The sequence below is a fragment of the Ceratotherium simum genome, chromosome 34, assembly GCF_057802395.1.
Source record: "Ceratotherium simum simum isolate JZ-2026a chromosome 34, ASM5780239v1, whole genome shotgun sequence".
Lineage (NCBI taxonomy): Eukaryota > Metazoa > Chordata > Mammalia > Perissodactyla > Rhinocerotidae > Ceratotherium > Ceratotherium simum.
The window spans coordinates 11,407,150-11,422,743 of NC_141933.1; the positions used below are offsets into that span (position 1 = coordinate 11,407,150).

At 60.8% G+C, this 15,594-nt stretch overlaps 1 protein-coding gene across 1 annotated transcript; it reads left to right on the top strand.

The window, feature by feature from the left end:
- Positions 1-590: 590 nt before the first annotated feature.
- FADS3 (fatty acid desaturase 3) lies at positions 591-13,993 on the top strand. Its single transcript, XM_087422800.1, has 12 exons — positions 591-993; positions 6,307-6,417; positions 6,925-7,122; positions 7,564-7,665; positions 7,787-7,909; positions 8,184-8,244; positions 8,869-8,945; positions 9,392-9,489; positions 9,882-9,978; positions 10,141-10,220; positions 10,414-10,539; positions 11,850-13,993. The coding sequence occupies exons 1-12, from the start codon at positions 769-771 to the stop codon at positions 11,899-11,901; spliced, it is 1,350 nt and encodes a 449-aa protein (XP_087278926.1). The 5' UTR covers positions 591-768; the 3' UTR covers positions 11,902-13,993.
- The last annotated feature ends 1,601 nt before the right edge of the window (positions 13,994-15,594 follow it).

A 15,594-nucleotide genomic window follows, 5' to 3' on the forward strand; every position in this document is an offset into this window, starting at 1 on the left:
GCACCCCTGCTCCCCTTCTGCCCCAGTGGCCACCCCTCGGCGTCCCCAATCCTGCACAGCCCGCCCTGCGTGGCCCCCCGGGGGACCTGGCCAGTCCCTCAGCTCCGAGGGGGCCCTCCTTGCGCAGACGCTGGGGGCCCATTGTTTGAAAGCTGTTTACAATCACCCGGAGGTAGTGTCCCATCTCTCCGCGCTCGGAATTTAACGTGCCAGGAGCGCGCCTGGAAGCCCATTATTCGCAGACTGTTGTTCCAGGCCCGGGGCGCAGACCTGGGCCCCCGAGGCGCCGGCGGCCGCCAGCTGTGGGTTTTCTGTCCCCCTCCCGCCCCCGGCTCCCACCCCTGCCCGGCCCAGCCGGGAGCCCGAGAACGGATTGCGCCCGCGGCAGGGCCGGTCGCGGTGGCCGTGGCGCCCGCGGGCGGGTCGCGCGCCCCCCGACACCGCCCTCCCCGGCGGCCGGAGCGCGGCGCAGCCAATGGAGGCCGAGGCGCTGCGCCGGGATTGGAGCGGGCGCGGGGCCGGCCGGCGGGGGCCGGGACGAGGGAGGGCGGCGAGGCCGCGCTGTCAGCGCGGTTATAAGGAAGGGAAAAGTTCCCGGCGCCGGGAGCCGGGCAGGCGCACGCTCGTACGGCGGCCGCAGCGGCAGGGCGGGGCCGCGGAGCAGCCGCGGCGGCGGAGGCAGCCCCCGGGAAGGCGACTTCGCGCCCCTCGGTGCCTCGCTCGGCCCTCGGAGGGGTCCCGGGTTCCCGGAGACTTCTGCCCGCGGCCATGGGCGGCGTCGGGGAGGCCGGCGGGGGGCCGGGGCCGCGCGAGGGGCCCGCGCAGCTGGGGGCGCCGCTGCCCACCTTCCGCTGGGAGCAGATCCGCTCGCACAACCTGCCGGGCGACAAGTGGCTGGTCATCGAGCGTCGCGTCTACGACATCAGCCGCTGGGCACAGCGGCACCCGGGGGGCAGCCGCCTCATCGGCCACCACGGCGCGGAGGACGCCACGGTAAGGAAGCCCACCGCTGGCGGGGTGGAGCCTGGCGCGCGCTGGGGCCTGGTCGTGGGCGCTTTGCCCTGCTCCACCTGCGGGGTCTTGGCATACTTTCTCCTCTCGCTGACCTTTGACCTCCAGGCCAGGGACCCAGAGTTGGGACGGACTAGCCAGGGCCTGATGTGGGGTAAGGAGGCCGCGTCCCTGCATGGAGGACCGCACACTGGGCCTTGGACCAGGGCTGGGCTGGAGCAGGGCTGTGCTGCAGGGAGGGTGTCTCAGAGGTGGGTGTGTCCTGGTGGAAAGAGCCTGCCCTAGGTGAGGGCCCTTCCTGCTGCTCTGAGGTTCCTCCTCTCAGTTCTGAGTCCCCAGACCAGGTCCCTCAAGCCGGATGTTTGCTGGGTGCCAGAGGTAGGGCGAGGTCCCCAAGGGATGCAGAGATGTGCCTTCAGAGGCTGGGAGCTGGGCAGCGAAGCTTGGGCAGGGCCCAGAGGTCTGTGGCTTTCCCAAGAGCTGCTGTAAATGGCCCCGACGAGCAGTGACTCACCTCTCTTGGGCTGGCAGCTACACGTGAGAGAACTTTGCTAGCCAGGCTGGGTGGGCCTCCTCAGGAAGCACAGTCACCCCAGGACAGGTTGGCCCCTGGGGACCCCAACTTCGCCTTCCCAGCTCATGTCTAGACCTGTCTTGGCCAAGGAGGCATGTGGCCTGGTCCAGTGGGACCATCTGGCTGGAGTCCAGTGGCCGAGAAGATGACACTCCTTCACTGCCCCTGTCCTGCAGTCCCCCATCAGGAGAATAGGAGTTGCTATTATAGCATCTCCAGGATGCTCTGTCTTTGCCCATGCAAAATTCTAGGTTGGCCCCACTGGATACCAGGAATGTCTTAAGGATTCCAGGGGATGAATCCCTAACAGGCAGAACTTTAGGCAGCAGAAGAGATTGTGTCCTGTCCCAGGAGGGTCAGTGTCCCTGTTGCCAGCAGAGCCGCCTGCTCTCTGCCCTCTGCCTTCTCCCATGGGTTGGGCAATCTTCGCAGGACTCTTAGGGAAAAGTCTCTCTTCCCCACTTCTACCCCAGGAAGCTGAGGGGTTAGGGTCAGAAGCCTCCTGAAACTCTAGAAACTGACAGAAGCCTTGTCTGTAGGTGATGAGGCGCCGGGCGGTGGCCACGGAGTTGAAGCTGACCGTGGGCTAATGTGCGTGTGACCTGTTTGTGTGTGAACACTGCATGCGTTTGTGTGCGTGGTTGTATGTGCGTGTATTTCTGCCAGGATATGGGGGGTATGAGGTGCCACAGCCCCTCCCCCCTCAGCCTGACTAAGCCCCGGCCACCCCTCGAGGATCCCATGGGTGCCCGCTCTGGCCTTTTTCAACCTCTGACCTGTAGGACAGGATGGAGGCAGATGAGAGGAAGGACCACAAAGAGCATTTATTAATCGCTTTTTCCTGCTTGGTGCCCAGGCCTGTGCTGGGGGCCCTCCCCTGTGGGAACCCCATCATACAGTTAGCTCTCGACCCTGAGACCTCCAGCTGACAGTTTTCTCGTTGATTCATCACCAATAAGGTCTATTTCCCATTTCCAAAAGACAATCTGTCTGCTCCCTGGAGCTGGGTCCTGGCTCTGCCATTGGAGGCCCTGAGTGACCTTGAACCAGGCATGTCACTCCTCTGAGCCTTGTTTCCTCATCTGTAAAGTGGGGACAGCTGAGTGAGACAGTGAGCCAACTGAGGGCAGGACTGTGCCTTCTTAACTCCATGGCCCCTGGGCTGCCATGTGGTGGTTCTTGGTCAGTATATGTTGCTGGCTGATAAGTGTAAATGTGCCCCACAAACTGTAGAGTGCAGTGAACAGCCATGGCCTAGCCACTCCTTTGCTGGGTGACCTTGTCTGGTTCTATCCGTGTCTGTAACAGGAAGGAGCTGCATTAGGCCATCGCTTAGCTTCCTCAAGGCCCCACACACTGGGCTAGTGTTGCCAGAAATACCTGGTCTGTTCAGGCCAAAGGGGTTATGAGGTGGCTGGGGGTGGGGGCCCCCAGTCTTTGTCCACAGGGCAGACCAGGGATTGGACCAGCCCACTGCCCCATGTGGTCCAGCCCAGACCACAGGCGCCCCATCCCAGGCCCTGGAGCACAGGTGGGGCTGGGGCAGCCGTCTGGCAGGGCTGTGTTCCCGCAGCCACCTCTCACCAGCGCTGGCCGCCCATCAGCTGTTCTCATGTCCAGGCAACAGAAGCCTTCCTGCCAGGAAATTCCCAGAGTTCCTGTGCCGTGAAGTCAGCCTGTGGCCATCCTGGGATACAAAGCCGGGTACCCTGGGGAGACTGCTCTGGGCCCTGGGCCAGGTCTGTCTAAGAGTCAGAGGCGGCCTGAGACTAGAGGAGCCAGCCAGGGAGGGGCGAGGCCCAGCCGCCGCTGGGCAGAAGTCTACCAGGGCCGGGCGCCCAGCTCCCACTACGCGCTGGGCTCCAAATTCGGCACTTGATTCATAGATTCTCTTTTAATCCTCAAGATTCCCCTATGAAGCAGGTCCTACCATGGTTATTCCCACTTTACAGATGAGAAAACTGAGGCTCAGAGAGACTGGAAATTAAGTGGCAGGTCTGGGATTTGAATCCACAGCCTGTGCTCTTAACCACAGGCAACCCTGTGCCTTAGCTGCTGATTCCATTCATTCACTCTTCAATGAATGAATCATTAAACCCAGCAGCCGATATTCAATGAGCATCTCCTATACGCCAAACTCTCTTCTAACCTCTGAAGATGGAGCTGTGATCAAAACATTTGCAACGAGGGAGTTCCTTGGCAGAGGGAACAGCTAGAGCAAAGGCTCAGAGGTGGGACCGTACCCCGCCCCATGCATTCAAAGAACACCAATGCTATCTGTGGCTGGAGCAGAGCAGTGGGAGAGGGGCAGGCAGTGAGATCCAGAGGTAGCAGGAAGCTCCTGCTAGGCTTCTGTGTCCTTGGAAGCAGGACTTTGATTTTATTCTAAGGGGGCCTTGGAGGGCAGAGCAGGGAAGCCGGGGAATCTGACATAGATTGAAAAAGATCCTTGGGGCTGGCCTGGTGGCATAGTGGTTGGGTTCACACGCTTCGCTTCGGCGTCCCAGAGTTTGCAGGTTTGAATCCTGGGCGTGGACCTACGCACCGTTCGTCAAGCCCTGCTGTGGTGGTGTCCCACATACACAATAGAGGAAGATGGACATGGATGTTAGCTCAGGGCTAATCTTGCTCAGCAAAAAGAGGAAGATTGGCAATGGATGTCAGCTCAGGGCCAATCTTCCTCACCAAAAGAAAAGAAAAGAAAAGGATCCTAATGGGAAAGGGGAAGGCAGAGTCTCCCAGGAGAAGAGCAGGGGGCTAAGGGAAGAGATGATGGGCACCTGGCTCTGCCAGGGGAGGCCATTCAGAAGAGGGGGCCATTCACCAGGGCCCTGAAGGGCAGGCGTGGCCAGGGCAGAGGGCAAGAGAGGCTGTGGGCGCAGGTGCACCAGCAGGAGCCATTAAGGTTTATTCAATGTGGTCTTCAGACAACAGCCTTAAGAGGCGGGTTGAATGTTAGCTCATTTCACAGACGGAGACTGAAGCTGAATAGGGGTGATGTAAGGGACCTTCTTGGGGCCCGCGAAGGGCAGGGCCTTCATCCTTGGGTGTGGATGGTGGGGTTTGTGTCCAGGTGGGAGCTGGGGAGGGGCAGGCTCTGGAGTGAGGGTGGGGCTGTGGAGGGGGGCTGGCCATGAGCCAGACGACCTGGCTCCAGAGCCCACACTCTGCTTCCGCCCACCACGCTGGCTGCCCTGAAAGCCCCACTGCCTAATGGCCACTCCCCATGAAGTGTGACCTCTCTGGACTCGGTAGGCGTTTTCTGCAATGTCCCCACCCACCCAGGCCCCTTCCCAGGGGAGCTGCAGTGCCTGGCTCCCTCCTGTGGCACTGGGCAGGAACGCAGTGTGCAGAGGTGGGGATGCTGGCGGCCTAAGCTTGCTGGCAGCCCTCCCCGTTTCTTCCCGAAGGTCCCAAGCCGCTATGGGTTTCTGATGAAACAGCTAGGAAGAGCCAGAGCTCAGTGGTAGAGGGCCTGGCTGCTTTGGGGCCACCACTGGGTCCGTGACACCTGTGAGGCCAAGGGTACTGGGTGGAGGAAGCCCTAACATGTGTGCCGGCCCGTCACCAGGGACACCGGGGGTGCTGGGGGGACAGGGGCAGCTTCCCGGGGGCATCTGTCCTCGAGTTGGGCTCTGCTGTGCAACGGGAGTTGGATGTGCCATGTTTAGAGTTGTGTGCCTCAGTTTCCTCATCTATAAAATGGGGATCCTACTGAGAGCACTTCCCCACTGGCCTCCCACAAGGAGCGCCAGGGGGAGGAGGGGAAGGCGCATCGTAGTGTTGGGCACGAGACCTTGCTTTATCTTCCCACTGGGGAGGCGGGGAGGGAAGGATTCCTGGGGTGTCCTCTGAGGGACCTCCCCCCAACCCCCATCTCCACCACCCACTGCCGCCTCCTCAGCAAGGGCTTAAGGAGCAGACCCAGCCCTGCTCCACTCCCTTCCTGATCTGGAACATTCTGCTGCCCCCATTCCCACTGTGGCTCTGGGGTGGAAGGAGGCTGCCAGCCCCTCCTGTTGCCCAGCCTCGGGCTGGCCAGGACTTAACTGGCAGGGCACGTTCCACTCTCCTACGCCACGCCCACAGGCACTAAATCTGAGTGGACCCAGGAGGAGGATGCTTCAGGCCAGTGGGCTCAGATCAGAGCTCGGCTGTGGAGTGCTTGATGGAGGCCAGGCCCCTTCGAAGTACTCCACCTGCCCTCACTCAGCCCTCCCAGCAGCCCCAGGAGATGAGCATTTGTGGTTCCAGATTTCCTGACGAGAAAATACGGAATGGAGAGGGGGTGTGAGCTCGTCTATGGCTTCAAGGCTCAGCTCATAAGTGGTGGCTCAGTTCCATCTCCGGCAGGCTGGCTCCAGAGCCCCCCCCGGCTCCGGCCCCTTAACCAGCTGCTCCACGGAGTTCATGGCTGGGCTGGGGGGCAGGGCAGGAGCCACTTTGAGGTTTCCAGGGACTGAGGCAGGGCTGTGTGATGGCTGTATCCTGGGAGGGCATGGACTTCCCCGAAGATAGAGCTGAGATCAAATCCCAGCTCATGGGTAAGGCTGACCCAAGTGGTCCTCTTCCTCTGACCACTGAACAGCCAGCTGACTCTCCGTCGTCTGTCTGTCTGCTCTGCCCTTCCATCAACAGTCCTTCCACCTTGTCTCTGCCTGCTGCCTGTGGGTGTTGCTCCAACTGTCTGTCTGTGCACCTGACTGTCTGCTCTCCTTCAGGATGCCTTCCGTGCCTTCCACCAGGACCTCGATTTTGTACGCAAGTTCCTGCAGCCCCTGCTGATCGGAGAGCTGGCACCAGAGGAGCCCAGCCAGGATGGACCCCAGAATGTGAGCCGGGCCCTGGTGAAGGCTGAGCCCCCAGTGGGAGGCTGGAGGGGATGGGGGACATTGCCAGGAGCAGCTCCATCTGCATTAGCCCAAGGGGATCTGGGAGTAAGGCTGGGTTTGCCCTCCCTTCCTGGGCAGGCAGTTGTAGGCAGAGTTGTAGGGCACCTGAGGAGCCCAGGGCCCCAGATCTGGCTGGGCCAGCACTTGCTGTGGGTCCCCAGCCCAACCCCTTCTGTGCTCTGGGCCCAACATCCCCATCTACAAGGAGGATTTTGATGAGCTGAGCTCTAAGGGTTTTCCCTGCTCCAGGTTTCTCTTCTTCTGGACGTACCCCACACCTTTTGTCGGGGGAGCCTTAGCCACAGCCAGCTCATACCCCAGCTCACACCCCAGGCTGGGGGCTCTCGTCCCTCATCCCTTTGGCCACACCCCTTGGAAGCTCTGGAGGGCTTCTGGGGATGACCCGGGCCTCGCTTCCTCGGCTGACCCGCCCCTCCGCCATGGCAGGCCCAGCTGATCGAGGACTTCCGAGCCCTGCGCCGAGCAGCTGAGGAGATGAAGCTGTTTGAGGCCAAGCCCACCTTCTTCGCCTTCCTGCTGGGCCACATCCTGGCCATGGAGGTGCTCTCCTGGCTCATCGTCTACCTCCTGGGCCCCGGCTGGGTGCCCAGCACCCTCGCCGCCCTCATCCTCGCTGTCTCCCAGGTGACCCCAGCACAGCCACCAAACTGTCCTCAGACATGGGGCCAGCACACACACTCTGGACATGTTTGCTGAATGAATGAATGAGCAGCCAGTAGCCCCATAAAGTGTGGATCTGTGGGTCAGGCTGCATTTTAAATGAGCTTGAGGAAGCTCCTTATTTAATAAACCCTGAGCGAGCACCGGGCGAGGAGCCAGAAGGCCGCTGTCCCACAGCTCCGTGGCAGACTTGCAAGCCCCTAGACCTCCCAAAACGCAGTTGTCCCTGTCTGTAAAAAGAGACGGCTGGCCCACAAGGGTCTAAAAACGGAATATTAGCTGTGGGCATGCCCCGCGAGCTAGAAGGGCTCATTGGGGCTCCAGGGCTGGGCCCCCAGGTGCCAGCACCCTCCTCCATGGCCAGAGGCAAGGTACCAAAGCCCCTGACCCTGCCTTTCTCTCCAGGCTCAGTCCTGGTGTCTGCAGCACGACCTGGGCCACACCTCGGTCTTCCGGAAGTCCCGGTGGAACCACCTGGCCCAGCAGTTTGTGATGGGGCAGCTGAAGGTGAGGGCGGGGGTGGGTGGTAGGCAGCCGGGTCTGAGTTGGGGTGCTGTGCTGGGTCCACCCATGGAGTTGTGGACACGGCCTGGCTCCACCCCTGAGAGCGCCCCCTCATTGCCTACAGGGCTTCTCTGCCCACTGGTGGAACTTCCGCCATTTCCAGCATCACGCCAAGCCCAACATCTTCCACAAAGACCCAGATGTGACCGTGGCTCCCATCTTCCTCCTGGGAGAATCATCCATTGAGGTACGTGGTGGGGACATGGACACGTTCAGGTTGGGCCTGCAGCTGAGGGGGGACTGGTAACCACTGAGCCCTCACTGTGGCCCAGCCCCAGTCCCTGACCAAGTTCCCCACTCTAGCTCCAGGCTGAGCCCCTGCCCCAGAGGTAACCCCTCCCCACTTCCCAGCCTGCTGGGGACAATGGGCCTCGTTGCCTTTGCCCCTTGGCCCCCTGACCCTGCCTGGAGGGAGGAGGGCCCGGAGAGCTGCTCTCCCCAGCTGCCGCCTGTCTCCACAGTATGGCAAGAAGAAGCGCAGATACTTACCCTACAACCACCAGCACCTGTACTTCTTCCTGAGTGAGTGTCCATTTGTCCTCCTGGGGTGGGGGCCTGGCTGGGGCGGGGACCATGCCTGAGCCTGCGCTGGCCACGCCACACCCCGCCATCACTGGACAGCTTCCAGCCACCTCCCGAGGAAGGGGCAGCCTTGTTAACCCTCCCTCCGCAGGGCGCCTCCAAGCTCTCCCAGCCTCTGCTCTGGGCGCCCCAGCCCTCAGCCCGTGCTCTCTCGCACCGCCAGGCCTCTGCCTGGGGTGCCTTCTGGCCAGGGGCTGTCCCAGCTCCACTGGAACCTTCCCACCTCCCAGTCAGAATTCCTTCCAGCCCTCAAGTCAGGGCAGTCCAGAGCCCTAGAGCATTTAGGCCATTGTTGGGGCCAACGGGGTGAAGATTAAAGGGTGGGGACGAGTAGGGCTAGTTCCCACCTGCAGAGGGGACAGAGGAGGCAGTGGGGTGAGGGCCAGCCTGGGGAGGCTCAGCGCCGAGGGAAGAACGTGGATGATGAGGGGTCATCAGCTAGATAGGACCAGCACCAAGTCCCACTGGCGTCCCCAGAGGAACAGAGCCCCACTCACTACCCCCCACTCCCCCTGCTCCGTGCCCCGGCCCTCCTCCTGAGCCCTCTCATGCCCCCACTTGCAGTCGGCCCGCCGCTCCTCACCCTGGTGAACTTTGAGGTGGAAAATCTGGCATACATGCTGGTGTGCCTGCAGTGGGCGGTGAGTGGGGGCCCTGCTCAGGTCCCCCGGGGAATACAGTGGTGGTGGCGGGAGGTGGGGCTTCAGGGCGCAGCGCTGTCCACCAATGCGAACAGGTGTGCGCGTGTGCACGTGATGGTGTGGTACACGTGTGTGTGTGTGTGCGCGTGTACGTGCAGCGAGCCAGCAAGTGTGAGCAGGGCACCATGGGGGCTCTCCTCCCTCGGGGAAGATCCACTGGGCCGACTCTGCTGGACATTTGTCTCCCAGGCAGGGGCTCCCCCATCTCACCTCCATGCTCGGCCCTGCGAGGCTGGCAGGCAAGGACCCAGTCCCTTTACCTTGAGGCCCAGACAGGGGCGGTGGCCTGTCCGGGGCCCCGAGGCACATCAAGCAGAAGGGGTGGATGACCCCAGCCCCCCTCCAGCTGCCTCGCGGCCTCTGCCTTCCTCCACCCTCCTCTGCAGGACTTGCTCTGGGCCGCCAGCTTCTACTTCCGCTTCTTCTTGTCCTACATCCCCTTCTATGGCGTTCCTGGGGCGGCGATCCTCTATGTGGTTGTCAGGTAAGGCCAGATTCGGAAGGGCAGGGAGTGGGGAGGTCACACACAGGCAGCAGGGGGCCCTGACCGCAGCCCTCCATCCTCAGAGCCTCCGTTTCCCCGTCTGCAGAATGGGACAGCAGGGCCGCCTCCCTGGCTTGTTGAGGAATCTAACACGAGAGGAACGGGAGCCCAGGGGCGGCGGGTCTGGGGAAGCGGCCTGACTGGCAAGTGGCCCTGTGGGTGTCTGCCTCCATGAGCAGGGCGGCTCGGGGCTCAGCCTGGCAGTGAACCCTGCTCCACTCACCAGCAGGGGAGGGCTTACTGCAATCCCATTGTCCATTTGGGGAAGCTGAGGCCCAGGTCTGGCCTCAGTGGTGAGCTGGACGTGGGGCAGTGCCTGAGCCTCCCCGCAGGGTCCTGGAGAGCCACTGGTTCGTGTGGATCACGCAGATGAACCACATCCCCAAGGAGATCGGCCATGAGAAGCACCGCGACTGGACCAGCTCGCAGGTGGGCAGCAGGGGTGGGGCTGGGCAGAGTACATCCTGGGTGGGGGTGGGGTCCCAGCTGGGAGGGATAGAGCCCCTAACGGGGCCGCCAGGTTCAGGGGATACCACGGGATCAGGGCTCCATGCCAGCCTCCCTCACCTCTGCCCTGTCCGCTCCTGGCAGCTGGCAGCCACCTGCAACGTGGAGCCCTCGCTCTTCCTCGACTGGTTCAGCGGGCACCTCAACTTCCAGATTGAGCACCAGTGAGTACAGGCCTGGGGGGGTCATGGCGGGGGAGTGAGGCCTGAGCCCAGGGGCTGGCCAGGAGCTTCTCTGTCCAGTCGTTCCTGTTCCCGGGGGAAGCCAAGACGCCCTGGGGGCCCAGGTGGTGATGGGTGGGCGGGGCTCCCTCTGGCACCCCCCACCCCAGGTGCCAGCGCACGCTCTCCCCCGCAGCCTCTTCCCCACGATGCCAAGACACAACTACCGCAGGGTAGCCCCACTAGTCAAGGCTCTATGCGCCAAGCACGGCCTCAGCTACGAGGTGAAGCCCTTACTCACCGCCCTGGTGGACATCGTGGGGTGAGTGACTCACGGTGGCTCCCTCGGGGCCCTGCCCACCCTATCCCCGTTAACCCCCTCCTGAGCACCGCTCTCTGAGCCCACATGGGTCCCTCTCTAAGAGCTGGCATTCGAGGCCTTTCCTACCAGCTCTCTGTCCTCAGCCTGTGCCCTCCCTCCCTCCCTTCCCAGCATGCTCTCATGCAGCCAGGGCTTAGGGAGCAACCACTGGGCCCAGGCCCTGTCCTAGGTCCTATGAATACACCAGTGAGCAAAACAGAGCTGATGTCCTAGCAGGGGAAACGGAAAACAAGCAGTTAAAATAACAAGTAACTTGCAGAAAATGTGAGACAGGAGAAGGGCTTTGGCAAAAAAAAATAACGAAATAAAACCACTACACCTATGGGTAGGGGCAGGAGAGGAGCTGGGGAGTGCCGGACAGGGGTTGTAATTTTTAATAGGGTGGCAGGGCCGGGGGTGAGAAGGTGACATGTGAGCAGAGACCGGAAGGAGGGGAGAGGGCTGGCCACGGAGACGTCTGGGGGAAGAATGTTTTGGTCAAGGAAATGGCAGTGCAAAGGCCCTGAGGCAGGAGCCTGCTGGTGTGTGGGAGCCACAGAGCAGAGGAGGGACACGCAGGACTTAGATTTTGGAAAGATGCTCTGACTGCAGGAATGCACTGATGGGGCAAGATTGGACGGTCCTGCAGCTGTCCAGGCGAGGGAGGATGGGGCTCGGCCCCAGTGGTAGCCTTGGCGGTGGGGAACAGAGGCAGATTCCCCAGCCAGAGCTCTTCTACCTCTGTGCCTTGGCACATGCTGTTCCCTTTACTGGGGTGCCCTTCCTTTTGTACTGGCATTTGAACTCCTGCATGACCCTTCCCTGCCCAATCCTCCGAGCCCCTGCCCCTCGGCATGGCCCATTAGAATGCCTGGGACAGGGTTTCCTCGCAAGTCATTGATATTTCTGGCTCTTCTGCCTGACATCGGGCTCCTGGTGGGCAGGGTCCATGCCTTACAAATCTCTGGGTCTCAGGGCCCAGCAGGAGGCAATAGAGAGAGAGTGGGTGAAGGAGGGACAGGCCCACCCTGGCTCTTGCCTGGACTTGGCCTTGGCTGTTCCCCTCCCCCTCCCCCACCGGGGTCTAGATAACACTCTAGTTAATGAGAGTGTGGCCTCATCTCCCAATCCAGCCCTGCCCAGCTGCCTGCCCCAGGGGAAAGGGACACCCAGGGGAGTGGGGATATTTCTACTCACTCTCATCATCTTGGGAGGAGGGGGTTGTATCTTGCAATTGAGTCCCCAGCACCCACCCCGGCCCCGCCTCCCAGGTCCCTGAAGAAGTCTGGCAACGTCTGGCTGGAAGCCTACCTCCACCAGTGAAGGCACACCCAGGGTCCCGCAACCACCAAGCCAGCCCAGGCAGGCTCAACGACACCCCCCACCCTCCTGCCTGGGGGGCCCTGCTACCCTCTTCATCCTGCTGTCTTCTCCTCGGTCCCCTCGCCTGTCTGCTCGGCAGCCCTAAGGCCGCGGTTCTCGGTCCAACAGGACCAGGGCTGGGGGATGGTACATAAAGCCACACGGTGAGCATGGCATGTTTTCCTAGAGCAAAATGTAGGGAAAACAGTTATTTTTATATAAAAACAAACCCAGATATATCATGGAGTAGAGTACTGAATGTGCATGAATTTTGAAGCTGGAGTCTGCCCCAGACTACCCAAGAGTTCAGGCCCTTGGGTCCTCAGGGTGTTGGGGGCAGGGGAGGATGGTGGCTTTTGGAGTCCCCTCCTCTCTGGGTCCGGGAGCTGGCAGCTGCCCGGGCTCGGATCTGCCCAAGGGCCTGGTCTCTTCCTGTTCTTACCCACTAACCAGCAGCCTGGGTAGGTCACGCTGGGTTCACCTCACTTTACTTCTCTGCACTGTAGGACAGGGGCTGGTCAGCAGATGAGGGCCCAGGGCTGAGGGCTGTGTCGGCAGGCGCCCCCAGAGCGCAGGAGAGGGAAGCCCGTATGTCCCGGCCCCGCGTTAGCTTCCTCCAGCAGCCTCCGTGATGAGGGGCCTCAGGGGGCCACAGGCAGGGGACCACCTGCCGATCTCGGTATTGCACTTGGCACCACGCGGGTGGGGGCGTGGCCTGACTGCGCTCAGTGGCCCACAGGAGGTGACACTGCATCTCCGCTGTGCCCGCCTGGGGCCAGGCGCTTGCCTGCAGTTGCTGCAGTGAATAAGCTGGACCTCTGGGAAATGCCCGTTTCTGTCCCTGGAGTCTGGGAGTGGCATCCGGGGGCTCACCATGGCCGGCCAGTATCCTTGGGCAGGGCGCTGCCCTTCCTCATCTGGAAAGTGTGTGTGGTTGGCCTGGGCCTATGGTTTTCGGACAGTTCTGGGGAGAGCTTTGAGTTGCTTCTTGGGGCTTCTAGAAGGTGGGAAGAAGGGAGAGCTGGGAGGCTGGACACCCCGCTCCCAGCACCCATGCACTTCACCAGCTCCAGGCTGAGCTGAAGGTTTCATTTAAGAAGTGTCAGCAGCTTGAAAAAAAAAAAACTTGAAATGCAGAGCTAGGGTTTCTCTGAGGACGTTTCTGGAGAGGGAGCTGAAGTCTCCCCACCAGCTGCAGGATTGCCCCCTCCCCACTCTTTGTCAGGGTTTCTATTGCCCTGAACTGGGTCCCCTTCAGGAAGGGGCACAAATACTGCGGCAATTCTGGCTCCATCCTCCCCAGGCCCCCCCCAGCCCCACCCCGGTCCACTCCACACAGCTCCCATCCCCTCTTCTGTGGAGTCTGGCAGACCAGGGGGCGTGTCCTGCCTCTGCCAGGACTCAAGGCTGTATCATCTTGGGGAAGTTATTCAACCTCACTGAGAGGGTGTGTGACCTCCTAGGGTAATGGAAGATAAAAGGGATGCTGTGTGGAAGGCTCTTTGCATAGAGCCGAGCAACAGGGCTCAGAAATGGGAGATAAACAAACATAGATAAGGAGAAGATTAGTGGTTACCAGAGGAGAAGGAGGTGGGGGGAGGGTGAAAGGGGTAAAGGGGCACATATGTGTGGTGACGGATAAAAACGAGACTATTGATGGGGAAAACGATGCAGTCTATAAACTGAAATATAATAATGTACACCTGAAATGTACACACTGTTAAAAGCCAGTATGACCTCAATAAAAAAAGAATAAAAAAAAAAAGCCAATCCTAAAAAAAAAAATTTATGCACACAGTCCAACGCCCTGGGGCCACCACCTGCCTTGACCTGGGATAAACGCTTGGCTGTCTCTGAGCCTCTTTCCCCCTTGCAAGGTACTTCCTGCCTTCACAGCAAACTCTTTTATGTCTAGAGTAGGCCCCACATTCAGGGTCCCTGCACAGCTGTTAGTCCCCCTTCCTGCGGCCGCTGTGGAAGCCCTGGGCGGGCGGGCGGTGCATTTCCTGCAGAGGCTCTGAGGCGCTTATCAGGGAGATGTTAACACTGGTCTCCGGGGCAGCGCGTCGCCACCCAGCAGGAACGCTGGACCTGCAGCGCCACCCAGGGGCGCCCGGAGTAACTGCACCATTGTGGGGCAGGCCGTGCTCCGTGCTGCCCCTGGTGGTGGCCGCGGGGAGTGCGCCCTCCCGTCTGCAAACTGGTAGTTGCCTAGTAACTTGCTTGAGGACCCTAGGGGAGGCCCTCTGGCCTCAAGCAGCCCCACCCCACCCCCACCCCCCGCTAGATCTCTCCTTATTGCCTGCAATCCTTCACAAGGGTGGGTCATCTTTGCCGTTGTCCCACTCTGTCTCCCATGCTAGAGCCACTGGGGACAGGTCACCATCCCTCCTGAGCTGAGTTCCCCCTTCTCTGTAGGTTTCTTATGCAGGCAGGGAACAAAAATTTAGGGAGCTTGGGCAGGGTTTATAAAATGGAGGAGGGAGGGTCTTGGGGGAGCCTCTGAGAAACCCTGTGTCCCTGCTTTATGGTCTGCACAGTGTTGGGCTCAGAGGAAAAACAAAACTTCCGAGAAGCCATGACTGGTTTATTCATTCGTTCAATCAACAAGCATTTCCGGCGTGTCCCATGGGGTGGCCTGGGGCAGATGGAAAAGGAGATTCGCAGAAGCCAGCCCTGCTGTAATGTTGGGAGTGGCTGGTGGGGGGTGACAGACTCCTTTGTGACAGGACCCCGCACAGCCTCCCCCACGTGTCCTGGAGCACCTGGCTGCCTCAGGCTCCGTGGCCCTTTCCAAGCTCCGGGTGCCTGTCGCTCATTCTCCTGGATACTGGCTCTTGAACCAGATGATTTGGAAGACCTCAAGGCCTTCAAAACTCAGAGAAACGTATTTATGATGGCGGAGGACAGTGGAGACAGAGCTTTAAACCTAGCATGCTAGGTGGCCGCTGGTTTTGCTTATGTGTGGGCCAGTCTGGTTAGAAACGTAAGAACACTGGACTTCCACACCTGGGGCCCGCCTTCCCTACTGAGGCCTGTTTCTTCATAGATGGTTGTGGGTGCCCCCTAGGATCCATCTCAGACATGAGACCAAGGGCTCTTTGAGAGGCTGCGTCCTGTCCAGAGGGCACACCTTTCCACCTCTCTGGGGATGGTGCAGCTGAGACAGCTGAGGAGTCTTGATTGGCTCAAGGCACTGTGTCACCTGAGCAGTGGTGGTCACTCTGAGCCCAGCCCAGGTGGCTGCCACCTCTGCCTGCCCCTTCTCACCAAAGTCCTCCTGTCTCCTCCCAATGGGCCAAGAGGTTCTGAGTGTCCTGCTGGATGCCCAAAGAACTTGTCAGGCCGCTGACTGCCTCTGGGGCTCCAGGTCCACACAATGTCCAGGCTGCTCTGTCAGCCCCTCCTCTAGGCCTGGTGTCCTGCACACGCCCATGCCACCCACCAAGCTGATACCCTTTTATCGGGCTGGCGACCGCACATGGGTGAGCTCTTATCTCCTCCGCAGGGACTAATTCTCTCACTGTCTCCACCTGCTCTGGCCAGCCGTTGGGCCTCTTGGGAGCAGTCTGACATCTGGCATGATGGGGCGGGGGATGCCTTGGTCTGGGAAACAGCCCTTCCCTGGCAGGGGGTGAAGGAGATGGGCAGGTG